General features: G+C 39.1%; 1 protein-coding gene across 5 annotated transcripts in view; it reads left to right on the top strand.

Moving 5' to 3' along the window:
- Cfap97 (cilia and flagella associated protein 97) overlaps window positions 1-14,095 on the top strand; it is a 49,083-nt gene extending 34,988 nt beyond the window's left edge. For 4 of the 5 annotated variants that reach the window (XM_008771264.4, XM_063275426.1, XM_063275425.1 and 1 more), the window contains 3 exons: window positions 10,053-10,203; window positions 11,117-11,223; window positions 13,805-14,095. In XM_008771264.4, the coding sequence (XP_008769486.1) occupies window positions 10,053-10,203; window positions 11,117-11,223; window positions 13,805-13,843 (297 nt within the window). In that variant the 3' untranslated portion in view covers window positions 13,844-14,095. Of the gene's footprint in view, window positions 1-10,052; window positions 10,204-11,116 lie in introns of all 5 variants that reach the window. The other variant, XM_063275427.1, reaches the window with a different exon arrangement.
- The last annotated feature ends 368 nt before the right edge of the window (window positions 14,096-14,463 follow it).

Genomic DNA, 14,463 nt, shown 5'->3' with positions numbered 1-14,463 from the left:
CAGGACTTTTATCATGAAGGGGTGTTGAATTTTGTCAAATGCTTTCTCAGCATCTAATGAAATGATCATGTGGTTCTGTTCTTTCAGTTTGTTTATATACTGGATCACGTTGATGGTTTTCCGTATATTAAACCATCCCTGCATGCCTGGGATGAAGCCTACTTGATCATGGTGGTTGATTGTTTTGATGTGCTCTTGGATTCGGTTTGCCAGAATTTTATTGAGTATTTTTGCGTCGATATTCATAAGGGAAATTGGTCTGAAGTTCTCTTTCTTTGTTGGGTCTTTGTGTGGTTTAGGTATAAGAGTAATTGTGGCTTCATAGAAGGAATTCGGGAGTGCTCCATCTGTTTCAATTTTGTGGAATAGTTTGGATAATATTGGTATGAGGTCTTCTATGAAGGTCTGATAGAATTCTGCACTAAACCCGTCTGGACCTGGGCTCTTTTTGGTTGGGAGACCTTTAATGACTGCTTCTATTTCCTTAGGAGTTATGGGGTTGTTTAACTGGTTTATCTGTTCCTGATTTAACTTCGGTACCTGGTATCTGTCTAGGAAATTGTCCATTTCCTGCAGATTTTCAAGTTTTGTTGAATATAGGTTTTTATAGTAAGATCTGATGATTTTTTTGAATTTCCTCTGAATCTGTAGTTATGTCTCCCTTTTCATTTCTGATTTTGTTAATTTGGAAACACTCTCTGTGTCCTCTCGTTAGTCTGGCTAAGGGTTTATCTTGTTGATTTTCTCAAAGAACCAACTTTTGGTTCTGTTGATTCTTTCTATGGTCCTTTTTGTTTCTACTTGGTTGATTTCAGCCCTGAGTTTGATTATTTCCTGCCTGGGTGTATTTGCTTCTTTTTGTTCTAGAGCTTTTAGGTGTGCTGTCAAGCTGCTGACATATGCTCTTTCCTGTTTCTTTCTGCAGGCACTCAGCGCTATGAGTTTTCCTCTTAGCACAGCTTTCTTTCATTGTGTCCCATAAGTTTGGGTATGTTGTACCGTCATTTTCATTAAATTCTAAAAAGTTTTCAATTTCTTTCTTTATTTCTTCCTTGACCAGGTTATCATTGAGTAGAGCATTGTTCAATTTCCACGTATATGTGGACATTCTTCCCTTATTGTTATTGAAGACCAGTTTTAGGCCGTGGTGGCCCGATAGCACGCATGGGATTATTTCTATCTTTCTGTACCTGTTGAGGCCCGTTTTTTGACCAATTATATGGTCAATTTTGGAGAAAGTACCATGAGGAGCTGAGAAGAAGGTATATCCTTTTGCTTTAGGATAGAATGTTCTATAAATATCTGTTAAGTCCATTTGGCTCATGACTTCTCTTAGTCTGTCTACGTCTCTGTTTAATTTCTGTTTCCATGATCTGTCCATTGATGAGAGTGGGGTGTTGAAATCTCCTACTATTATTGTGTGGGGTGCAATGTGTGTTTTGAGCTTTAGTAAGGTTTCTTTTACGTATGTAGGTGCCCTTGTATTTGGGGCATAGATATTTAGGATTGAGAGTTCATCTTGGTGGATTTTTCCTTTGATGAATATGAAGTGTCCTTCCTTATCTTTTTTGATGACTTTTAGTTGAAAATTGATTTTATTTGATATTAGAATGGCTACTCCAGCTTGCTTCTTCTGACCATTTGCTTGGAAAGTTGTTTTCCAGCCTTTCACTCTGAGGTAGTGTCTGTCTTTGTCTCTGAGGTGTGTTTCCTGTAGGCAGCAGAATGCAGGGTCCTCGTTGCGTATCCAGTTTGTTAATCTATGTCTTTTTATTGAGGAGTTGAGGCCATTGATGTTGAGAGATATTAAGGAATAGTGATTATTGTTTCCCTTTATATTCATATTTGGATGTGAGGTTATGTTTGTGTGCTTTTCTTATTGTTTTGTTGCCAAGACGATTAGTTTCTTGCTTCTTCTAGGGTATAGCTTGCCTCCTTATGTTGGGCTTTACCATTTATTATCCTTTGTAGTGCTGGATTTGTAGAAAGATATTGTGTAAATTTGGTTTTGTCATGGAATATCTTGGTTTCTCCATCTATGTTAATTGAGAGTTTTGCAGGATACAGTAACCTGGGCTGGCATTTGTGTTCTCTTAGGGTCTGTATGACATCAGTCCAGGATCTTCTGGCCTTCATAGTTTCTGGCGAAAAGTGTGGTGTGATTCTGATAGGTCTGCCTTTATATGTTACTTGACCTTTTTCCCTTACTGCTTTTAATATTCTTTCTTTATTTTGTGCATTTGGTGTTTTGACTATTATGTGACGGGAGGTGTTTCTTTTCTGGTCCAATCTATTTGGAGTTCTGTAGGCTTCTTGTATGCCTATGGATATCTCTTTTTTTTTAGGTTAGGGAAGTTTTCTTCTATGATTTTGTTGAAGATATTTACTTGTCCTTTGAGCTTGGAGTCTTCACTCTCTTCTATACCTATTATTCTTAGGTTTGATCTTCTCATTGAGTCCTAGATTTCCTGTATGTTTTGGACCAGTAGCTTTTTCCGCTTTACATTATTATCTTTGACAGTTGAGTCAATGATTTCTATGGAATCTTCTGCTCCTGAGATTCTCTCTTCCATCTCTTGTATTCTGTTGGTGAAGCTTCTATCTACAGCTCCTTGTCTCTTCTTTTGGTTTTCTATATCCAGGGTTGTTTCCATGTGTTCTTTCTTGATTGCTTCTATTTCCATTTTTAATTCCTTCAACTGTTTGATTGTGTTTTCCTGGAATTCTTTCAGGGATTTTTGTGACTCCTCTCTATGGGCTTCTACTTGTTTATTTATGATTTCCTGGAATTCTTTCAGGCATTTTTGCGATTCCTCTCTGTAGGCTTCTACTTGTTCTCTAAGGGAGTTCTCCACGTCTTTCTTGAAGTCCTCCAGCATCATGATCAAATACGATTTTGAAACTAGATCTTGCTTTTCTGGTGTGTTTGGATATTCCATGTTTATTTTGGTGGGAGAATTGGGCTCCGATGATGCCATGTAGTCTTGGTTTCTGTTGCTTGGGTTCCTGCGCTTGCCTCTCGCCATCAGATTATCTCTAGTGTTACTTTGTTCTGCTATTTCTGACCGTGGCTAGACTGTCCTATAAGCCTGTGTGTCAGGAGTGCTGTAGACCTGTTTTCCTGTTTTCTTTTAGCCTGTTATGGGGACAGAGTGTTCTGCTTTCGGGCGTGTAGTTTTTCCTCTCTACAGGTCTTCAGCTGTTCCTGTGGGCCTGTGTCTTGAGTTCACCAGGCAGGTCACTTGCAGCAGAAAAGTTGGTCTTACCTGTGGTCCCAAGGCTCAAGTTTGCTCTTGGGGTGCTACCCACGAGCTCTCTGTGGCGGCAGCAACCAGGAAGATCTGCACCGCCGTTTCCGGGAGCTTCAGTGCACCAGGGTTCCAGATGGCGTTTGGTGTTTTCCTCTGGCGTCAGAGATGTGTGCAGAGTGCAGTCTCTTTTGGTTTCCCAGGCGTGTCTGCCTCTCTGAAGGTTTAGCTCTCCCTCCCACAGGATTTGGGTGCAGAGAACTGTTTATCCGGTCTGTTCCTTCAGGTTCCGGCGGTGTCTCAGGCCATGAAGCCTCTTTTAATTGGCAGTCTTACTCCTCTCTGCAGATGTTAGGTCATTTAATCCTCATGTAGTGTGGCCCGGCGTGTCTGAGACAGATACTGAGTAGGACACAGTACAGTCAGGTCAGACAGCAGGTGGCAGAGCACAGATTCAGGGTTAGGTTATCTGGTTTGGATTTTTTTTTAAAAACAGCTTAAATTTAATTTTATAATTTGCATACCATACCTACTTTATGATTACAGTGAACTGAGTTTTACTATCTTGTTTTACTAGAACATTTTCCAATTCCTAATTCCCTCTGGTCCTTGAATGACTTTTTGTCTTATGAATTTGTCGGTTTTAGGTATTTTATGTGAGTGGATGCGTGCAATACTTCTCTTTCTGTAGCTGACTTATTTCACTCAATGTGTTTTCAAAATGCATCATATTGTAGCATGTATCAAACTTAAAAATAATTTAGGATGTATTTATTCTATATGCTTATGGGTGTTTGTCTATATGTATATATGTATTAATGTATACCACGTTCATGCCTGGTGTCCATGGAAATCAGAAGAGGGCACTGGATCAGTGGAACTAGAGTTACAGGTGACCGTCAGTCAGCACAGGGTGCCGAGGACTCCAGCCAAGGCCTCTGTGGGAGCAGCAAGTGCTCTTCATTAGTGAACGGCTTCTCCAACTTTCTTGTATCAAAACTCTTTTTCAAAGATTTATTTATTTATTATGTATGAGTTCACTGTTGCTGCCTTCAGACACACCAGAAGAGGGCATCAGATCCCATTACAGATGGTTGTGAGCCACCATGTGGTTACTGGGAATTGAACTCAGAACCTCTGGAAGAGCAGTCAGTGCTCTTAACCACTGAGCCATCTCTCCAGCCCGTATCAAAACTTTGAAAGCTGAGTAAAATCCCACTGTAAGTGCCTTAACAGTTTGCTTATTCCATTTGCTGGTGGACACTCTAGGCAGTTGATGTCCTGTCTGTTACAGAAGAACACTGACATGAAACTGTCTATTCATGTCACAGCCTTCATCTCCTTCAAGTGTTTAAAACTGGAATTGCTGGGTGAGATAGTAGTAATCCTGTTTCACTTTTTGTTGTTGATTTGATTTGATTTTGAGATGTAGTCTCACTGTATAACCGAAGCTAGCCTTAAACTTCTAATCCTCTTGCTCCTCCTTCCCAGTGCAGGCATCAGAGGTGTGTGCACAGAGTTTTAAAGCTCCTGGAGTTACAGGTGGAAAATGCCAGCCATTAGTGTCTGAATATGCATTATATTCATATGAATATTCAGAGATGAAGACCGTCAGCCTCTTCTACTTACAGCTCTCATTATAACTCCAGGAATGATTTGGGTTTTTTGTTTTGTTTTTTGAAATAAGGTTTGTCTGTCCCTGGCCTGGAACTCACAGGGATCTACCTGCCTCTGCTTCCCAGAGTGGTAGGATCAAAAGTATGCACCATACACGGCTTCAGAAATGAAATTTTTCTAGGAGTGGGAAACTACCAATATTTTATTATTCTTTGCTCTATATACATTATAATTAACATGTGAACAGGTATTTTCTCCAGTGTAACTTATTACACATCAGAGCTACATATGATGTTGCTATATTTAATTTTGTTTGATTTTTCATTGGTGCTGGAGGTCAAATCCAGGTCTTGGAAATGCTGTCACTGAACTATCAGAACCACAGCCCCAGCGCACAGACTCCTGACTGCCAAAATGTAACCAGCACTAGTGATGAGATAGATAGCTTGACTTCTCTTTTTGATGAGTTTAAAACTTGTGTATTTTTATATGTTTGTGCTATTGTATATAGTTTTCATGTTTCCTAACTGGTTATTTCTGTCTTTGTTTTATATGTTTATTTTATATCTAATCCCTTATTTTTCTGTTTATTTAAACACACATGTGTGCACACGTGCGCGCGTGCACACACACGCACACACACACACACACACACACACACACACACACACACACACCCCGTGGATGGGAAGACAGAAGATAACTTGAAGAGTCAGTTCTTTTCTTTGACCATGTAGGTTCTGGGATCAAGCTCAGGTCACAAGCTTTGTGCAAGTGCTATCGCACCTGTCCCCAACTCCTAGTCACAGAGCCATCTTGGCGTTAAGTTTTCTTCAGTGTGAGCTAATACACATTTTAATCTGTTTGCTGGCTGGTGGTAATATAAGCACATGCATGTGTACACACATACACACACACACACACAAACATGCATGCATGTAGCTATGTCTGTGGCTGGTAGATGAACAAACAAGGTCCTTGTTTGGCATATCATTAAAGCATTTATATTCCAGTATTTATATTAACTTGTTGGATGTCAAGAGCCGCATGATTAAAGACAAGTACTGTGCAGGGGTAAAGGCTCTAAAACGGAGTCCTAGAATTCAAAGCAAAGTGTTATGTCCTACTGAACTTCAGTATCTATCATCTCTTTCAGTGGGCAGGTATTAGCATTCTTCTCTTTAGATACTATATCCAAATAAATCAAGGGAGTGTAGAAGAGATATTAAAGTGTTGTCGCTCATTCAGTCTCCAGCAGCAATAAGGAAAGGAGGAGGATAGAAAATGTGTGTAAATCATAAAGTGCAGCTTTGTCCAGCAGAGGGCGTGCTTGTTCATAGAGACTCTTTCCCAAGCAATGACCGAAGTTTTATTTAAGTCCTGAATTTTGAAATCTCCTTGTTAAAGGATGGATGAATGGAGAGTTGGATGAATGAGTGGATTTCTTCATTACCATTTAAACATGATATGTATCCCTTTTCCTCAGAGAGACAAATACAGACTTAACGAGAGGGTGTTCAGTAAGGATACTGGTTTTCTAGTGAGATTATTTCAGTCTTCTAATCATGTGTCAGGTTTTTTCCCTCCCTCCGGTAAGAAGGGCAGGGCATGCTTGAAGCAGTTTAGGGGTGAAATAAGATTCCCCCAAGTGCCCAGGAGCAGACTCTACAACTTAAGTGAAATTCATTTTTAAATTTTTTAAAAATTTTCTTTTTCTTGGGTATTTTATGTATTTACATTTCAAATGTTATCCCTTTCCCCTCTCCTATAGCCCCTCCTCTTCCCCCTGCTTCTATAAGGATGCTCCCACTCCCACCTCAACTCCCTGGCATTCCCCTATATTGGAGAATTGAGACATCACAGGACCAAGGGCTTCTCCTATGATGCTGGACAATGCCATCTTCTGCTACACATGCGACTAGAGCCATGGGTCCCTCCATGTGTACTCGTTGGTTGTTTGTTTGGTCTTTATGAGCTTTGGTGGGGTCTGGTTGGTTGATATTGTTGTTCTTCCTATGAGTTTGCAAACTCCTTCAGCTCCTTCAGCCCTTTCTCTAACTCCTCCATTGGGGTCCCGGGCTCAGTCTGACAGTTAGCTGCAAGCATCCTCATCTGTATCAGTAGGGCTCTGGCAGAGCCTCTCAGGAGACACCCATATCTGATGTCTGTCAGCAAACACTTCTTGGCATCAGCAATAGTGACTGGATTTGGTGGCTGCATATGGGATGGATTCCCCAGGTGGGGCAGTCTCCGGATGACCTTTTCTTCAGTCCCTGCTCCACTCTTTGTCCCTGTATTTCCTCCCGTGAGTATTTTATTCCCCCTTCTAAGAAGGAAGAACACAGATACACATTTTGTCTTTCTTCTTCTTGGGCTTCATATGACCTGTGAATTTTTTCTTAGGTATTCCAAGCTTTTGTGCATATCCTGTGTGTTCTTTTATGACTGGCTTACCTCACTCAGGCAGATATTTTCTAGTTCCATTTGCCTAAGAATATTTCATGTAGTCTTTGTTTTTAATAGCTGAGTAGTACTCCATTGTGTAAATGTACCACATTTTTTACCCATTTTTTTTATCATTTTGCTTTTTAAGGTATCTCTGTCTCTCGCAGTCTGTCTGTCTGCCTCCCTCCCTCCCCCCATAAGAGTTTTAAATCAGAAGTAGTGTTTCATAAACTTAAAAGTTTCAGATCTTAAAAACAACCAGTGAAAATTCTGAATTTGCTGGATGACCAGAACCTTACACTAAGATCTTGAAATAACGTATAGTTCACTTAATGTTATTTTTCTCTTTCTGAGGTTATCATCCTTCCGTGGCAGACAGGAAGCTGACTATAACTCACTATTACTCCAGCTGAGGAAAACATGAGAGACCCTTGTCTCTAGTGTCCAGACTTTTGGATACTTGTTACTTTGTAATGACCTTTCACCTGTAGTCATTGCTATCCATTAGGGCTCCAGAACTTTCTGAGCTTGCATACCTGAAACCTGGTAGACAGTAGAGTGGACTATAATTTTCACTTATAACACACATACAGGTGCATATACACACACACACACACACACACACACACACACACAAATACACAAATGGTAACTGTTAGATATGTTGAATAGAACAATTGTGTTCATCTTATAATGTATATGTATAACAAAAGAACACTTTTTGCCTTAAACATTAAAAAGTACAACTTTCTCCTCCCAAAGTTTTGGATAAATTAATTTAAAATTCATTCTTGGAGTCTGATTTAAATGGCAATTCTATAGTTTTATAAATCATAATTTGGAATTTAAAGAACCATTCTATAATTTTGATCTATGAAACAGTCATAATGTCTTTCATTTTATATAAAAGAGTAGAAAATATAAGATACTGCTAGTTGTCATATAATTTATAACCTAATCTGAAGATGATATACTGTTATATGTCAACCAATTAGAAAATTATACAACACAATATTACTGGTAAAAAATCCTTACTTCATTAGATTTTAAGCAATGTTATAGCTACTATATTTTATTTTACTTTAATTCTAGCTCTAACATATCTGCCAAGTAATTGGCTAAGAAACAGAGCCTATGTACACCTAGTCTGTGTGGTTGTCGGCATGTAAGCATGTGTGTAATTATTAATTAGCATAGGTAGTACTATGTACACCTAGTCCGTGTGATTGTTGGCATGTAAGCATGTGTGTAATTATTAATTAGCACAGGTAGTACTTTCATCTCCTTACAGACATTTCTTTGTATTCTAGACCTTCAGACTTCTCTCTTCCAGTTCTTTAAAAATTCTCAATAATTTTTTTATATTTTTAGTAAAAAGTCTAGCCTTTACCCTTGAGCCAGATCTCTAATAGCCCATAGTCAATAACTTTTTTTAAATAAATGATAGTCTTTCTACTATGATACAGAACACTAAAAATGCATTCCTGCTACCTAAGTTGATTTTGTACCTGGAAACCTTTTATCTCCTGCCGCAGCCTCCTCCAGCACCTCCTAGTCTTTGCAGGCTTGTGTCTGTCTTCACTGTGTTACCCTTGGTGTAGAGTACAAGCTATAGTCCCTGGATCTGGACAGTTGCCTTGGATCCTCTCTCTTTCCCCACGTTTCTGCATACTTGGCAGACCCATTAGGGTAAGATTGAGTTGTGGTTTGTTACATCAAGACTCTTTCCCAAACAGTGACCAAAGTTTTATTTAAGTCCTGAATTTTGAAATCTCCTTGTTAAAGGATGGATGAATGGAGAGTTGGATGAATGAATGGATTTCTTCGTTACCATTTAAACATGATATGTATCCCTTTTCCTCAGAGAGACAAAAATAGACTTAGCGAGAGAGTGTTCAGTAAGGATACTGGTGTGTTACTTATTAGAAAATCATTTTAAATTAGAAAATCATTTTAAATTTTAATATTCATCATTATTTTAGTGTTTACCTCTGATAAATAAGCACTGCAGTTTTCTTAAAATTTAAAGAGGAAAGGTATATGCCCAACTAGATAAATTCATTAAATTAGGAAATATATATGTGTGTCTGCGTGTGCGTGTGTCTGTGTGTGTGTGTGTCTGTGTCTGTGTCTGTGTCTGTGTCTGTGTCTGTGTCTGTGTCTGTGTCTGTGTCTGTGTGTGTTTTCAGGGCTCACCATTTGTATTTGTATTGGATAGCCCAGGAGAAGACTACTTTGCCCATGCTCAGCTTCCTGAAGTTGCTCACTTTGGTTTAGGGTAAAGCCTCAAGGGCTTTCCCCTGTTCACGTTGGTGTGTTTATTATTGTTGTTCATCTCATGTTGTCCCGTCTGTTATCCATGACACAGATAGGAGACAGTGTCTCTGCTTTTCGGTCTTTCTACCCATCTGCAGCAGTGTCCCCTGAGCCTTGAGTTGCCTTGTAGATGTACCTGTTAGGCCTGGACTCCAGAGCTCTGCTTTCTGAATGGTCGTGGTTTTATGTAATGGTCTCTTCTGTTGCAAAGCAAAGCTTCCTTGTTGAGGGGAGAAGATTGCACTTATCTGTGTGTATATGGGCAGATATTTAGAATATAATTAGTAGGTATAAGTTCTTCTTCAGCCCAGGTAAGAAAAATTTCTTACACTGTTTTCCCTTAGTGAATTTCGGGTTATAGAATATTTTGAGTTTCTAGAAGTCATTGGTATTTATCTAGTATTAACTTTGATATTTTGTATGAAGGCTTTATTGAAACGGCTTGAAGCTGTGAAGCCAACAGTTGGCATGAAACGCTCTGAACAGCTGATGGACTACCATCGGAATATCAGTTACCTCAACCCTTCACCGTCCGTCAGACGAGTGAGATCTACTCTTGGCCATTACAGCCCACTGAGTAAGAATATCAAAAACTATTTTTTACTCCATTGTTGTCCTTTATCTTTTCTAAAAATGAAAAGTGTAATTTATGTTCTTATGATAGAGATTTAAAATGCTAACATTTAGAATGCATTTTATTTCTCACCGGCACATTTTTACATTTTACTCAGATTTCATACTCTGTGTACATGTATGTACATAAGTAATAGTAGCACAGAGAGAAAACCAAAAGACAAAACAAGTGAACACAGCAGTACTTTCTCAGATCCTGTAAGAGGGTCTTTCAGTGTCAGTATGTGTGTTTAAAGAACACATCGCTAGGCTACTTGGATGTGGCTGAAACACTCTCTTGTTAATACCTTGTCCCCTTGTAACATTTGCAAAATGTTAAAGGCTTAGCCACTTCTCTACCCTAGAGATGTAAGAGTTTAATGCTGGGTATACAACAACATTCAGAAGCTCAGAAACAGAAGCTGATGGAGTCTAAACTACTTTTTCTTAAAAATGTAAGCCATTACTAAAGGAACATGGAAACTCTGGTAGGGCTATAATCTGTCAGTGCTCATGTGACTTAGCTATTGACTGGTCATCACTCATTTTAAAACATGTATTTATAGTGACTTAAGATACAGTCTTATTCTGGTAACTGATACTTAGTATCATGCCTTAAGAATAGCAAAATACTGGTCAAGTAGGCATATGAATGGTTGTGCCGGCCTTTTCACCTGACTCATAGTAGTAGCTTTAAGCCCCACCAGGAATCGGAAAGCACAAGTCTGTGAGAATCATTCACTAGAGTATTAGACCATCTGGGATGAGGAGGGAAAGCCAGTCTGGACTTAATATTAGGAAATGAACTTTACCGGATAAAGTCTTGTGCACTTGATTCAAATATTTGACCACTTTTTGTCTTTGTGTATTATGTTCAGGAGGAGCTTCCAGGACATCCAGTGCAACCAGTGGTCTCAGTTGTAAGACTGATCGATCAGTGTTGGACACATCCAGTGGCTTTTTGCTAAGACCGAAACCCCCGAATGTTCGTACTGCTTGGTTGTAAAACCTTTTTTTATGATATACATTGTTCATCTGTTGGTCCTGTTTTAACGATGTATTTTTCTGTACTACTATAACTATTTGCAAACATCTGTCATACTTTTCCAACAATTTATACAGCAATGAGTATAATTTATTGTTATTCAGTGCAAATTGTTATCAAAAGACACTTTGATGTAAAATCAGTGTTTCATGCAGTGGCATATTTATAGGAGCCATATGTCTATTTCATAGAGAAAGGTGTATGCATGAATGTTTCTTCGATATAGGAATTCAGCTGTTGTGCTGACAAAGCAGCAGTGGTGGTAATCCATGTTGAAACCAAGACGCTCACTATATAGTTCTTAATCTATATGAGTTTCAGTTATTGTAAGCGTTAAGGTGCTTTACCTTGTAAACTTAAGCGCCTCATGCTTCTGTCTGCTTTAGACTGTCTGTAACACGAGTCAGCACTTGCTTATGTGAGTGTTCCACTCCAAATGAAAAAAACTTGAAATTTGTTTTCATGGAGAAGCTGGTGTAGTCTTGATGAGGAGCATGAGCAGCTTGTATCAGTGCAGCTCTTGCTTGACTAACGACGCTTCTCCCTAAGTCTGATTATCTATTCCAAACCGTTTCACCCCATGAATGAGGGGTTCACTTTAGAAGCGTCTGTTTCATGTTTATATGCAGTCTGGTAAAATACCCTTAAGGATTCTGAGGCAAGAGAGAGGCTTTAACAGCTTCGAGTCTTGTGACTTGTGACTGGTTTGGATCCAGATCATTTGCATCATTAACAAAAGCATGTGTTTATGGATCAGGGAGCAACATTCCCAGCTTGAAGACCAGGGTGTGTTAGAGCAGTGTTTGAAATGATACTGTTAGTGTGTGTGCTGTCGTTGTGTATTTATTGTATTAATAGAATGCTTAGAGTAAGGAAGAAATGATTAGAGAAACCAAATACAAACAAGAAAGAAACTAATCACACATTGGTCACAGCTACTGCCTTAATGTTAGTGAATGTCCTTGGCTTGCTTTAGCTGAGTCCTGGAAGCACCAGTCTTCAGTCTCATGTTTGAAGGTCTGTTAATCCTCATGGACTTGCTAGTGACCCACAGATGTGAAATAGTTGACTATGAAAAACTAGAATATTTTCCTGTCAACCTAGAGGCTGTTCTTTTGTAGAACAAAGTGTGTGATATTTCATAGTCATAGCCTTTCATTGCTGGTCTTGTCAGTATGCCTTTAGTAAATACCTTTTATATTCAATGACACGCTTTTCTTAAAATATGAATTTTCCCTGACCACAGAGAGATCTGTCTGGTTCAGTGCTCAGCACTGGAGCATGTGGGCCACACCTGCTTCGCCTTCCGTAGCAGGGAGGCCGACTGCCCTTACCAAGCACCAGGTCACACATTGTTAGTCTCACTTTAATGGATGGTGTTCCAGATAGAGCAGTGATGGTAGGAAATGGTGAGACCACAACAATGCTGATATACATAGCATACACACACATACACTCTCTCTCTCTCTCTCTCTCTCTCTCTCTCTCTCTCTCTCTCTCTCTCTCTCTCACACACACACACACACACACACACACACACACACACACACACACACACACGACTAAGGGTTTTTCTGCTGCTTTTGGAGGACTGTAACATTCTATAACAATTTATTTCTTTGTTTTAGTGAACAAGATTTTGTACCTGCTCTATATACCCCTTTTAATGTTTTTGTAACAACTTAAATTTAAAATGCAACATTTTGGCATTTGCTCAGTAGTGAATCACTTTAAAGCAGATTTTTGTGGGAAAAAAACTTGTATATGTAAAACCTTCTATGTTCACAGTGGCATTAGCCTAGGCACATTTTTGTTGGTCTCTCCAAGTTCCATAGATAAACTAGAATTTGATTTTAAATGCTAATTTATGTCTTAGTTTTTACTGTTTGGAAGAAGTTTAACTAAGTGTTACTGATGACAAGGATTCAACCTCAAGTAAAGGGCAACCATCTTTTAAAAGCAATTTAGCTTGTTATATTGTAGGTGCATAGATCTGGTGACTGTAGAGATGGGTAGGAGTTATACTCAGAACTCACTGATGGACGTCAAGGTACTGTTAGGTAGGATTAGGAAGCCTTTGCAATGGAGGAGTCATGAGTACATTAATCTCTTCAGCCTCACCAACACAAACATGTACTCTTAGCACTGTTGCATGGTTGGCTGGCTGGTCCTTACCAAGCATACTTGGAAGGCCCACATCTGTAGCTAGAAAGCGTGCTGGTCTGCTGCCTAGAGACAGATCTGAGAACTGTTTTCATCTCTGTCAAATGTTATCTCCTTTTCTAGTAAGTTTTTGTGAGATTTCAAATTATTAAAATTACTTCTTAAGGAGTAGCTACTACCTCATCCTCCCCAACTGACTCTTTCAGTCCCCATCAAAACCTGCTCTAACTGCTATTCCAGTTAACACTCTATGGCTTGCTTGTTTAATAACATCATGCACTTGTGCTCAACCCAAGTATCAGAAACGCGACTCGCGGCTTTGAGAGGTGATTGTGATAGGTCTGCTTCTCATCTGCAGATACAATGCAGCAACTCCAAAGTATTAAGATCACACTAAGCTGAAGATGCACCTTTGCCCTGGTTAGCAACGCAAAACCGTATCGTCATACATGCCAAGGCCTTAGCGTGTAGATGTCTGTACACCGGCACAGCGAATGAGCTCACTGCTAATGGCTGAGTTGCTTATTTTCATGAACAAAGATTAGCAAGAAACTGTTAAACCATCTTTTTAAAAACTGTTCTAGTTTGTCATATTTTAGGCATGAAGAACTAGCTTGGCTTACTGAAGAAATAAAAGATTTAAAGAGAACCAAGTTTTGATTCTGTGTTTTATTTATATTTTTTAGAATTAAAATAAACTTTATGGGGCTGGAGAGGTGTCTCAGTGGTTAAGAGCACTGACTGCTCTTCCAGAGGTCCTGAGTTCACATCCCAGCAACCACATGGTGGCTCACAACCATCTATAATGAGATCTGATGCCCTCTTATGGTGTGTCTGAAAACAGATACAGTGTACTTATATAAACAAACAAACAAACAAACAAACCTTTAAAAAATAACCCTACAAAACTATTAGAATGAAGTTAGCAGTTAGTTATATTTTTGAAAATGTGATATTTCTTTGGGAAAGTTTGTTTAAAATGACAGTCCTGGGGGTTGGGGATTTAGCTCAGTGGTA

This window comes from Rattus norvegicus, chromosome 16 (assembly GCF_036323735.1).
Source record: "Rattus norvegicus strain BN/NHsdMcwi chromosome 16, GRCr8, whole genome shotgun sequence".
Taxonomy (NCBI): Eukaryota; Metazoa; Chordata; class Mammalia; order Rodentia; family Muridae; genus Rattus; species Rattus norvegicus.
This window is presented reverse-complemented; position numbering and strand designations above follow the sequence as displayed.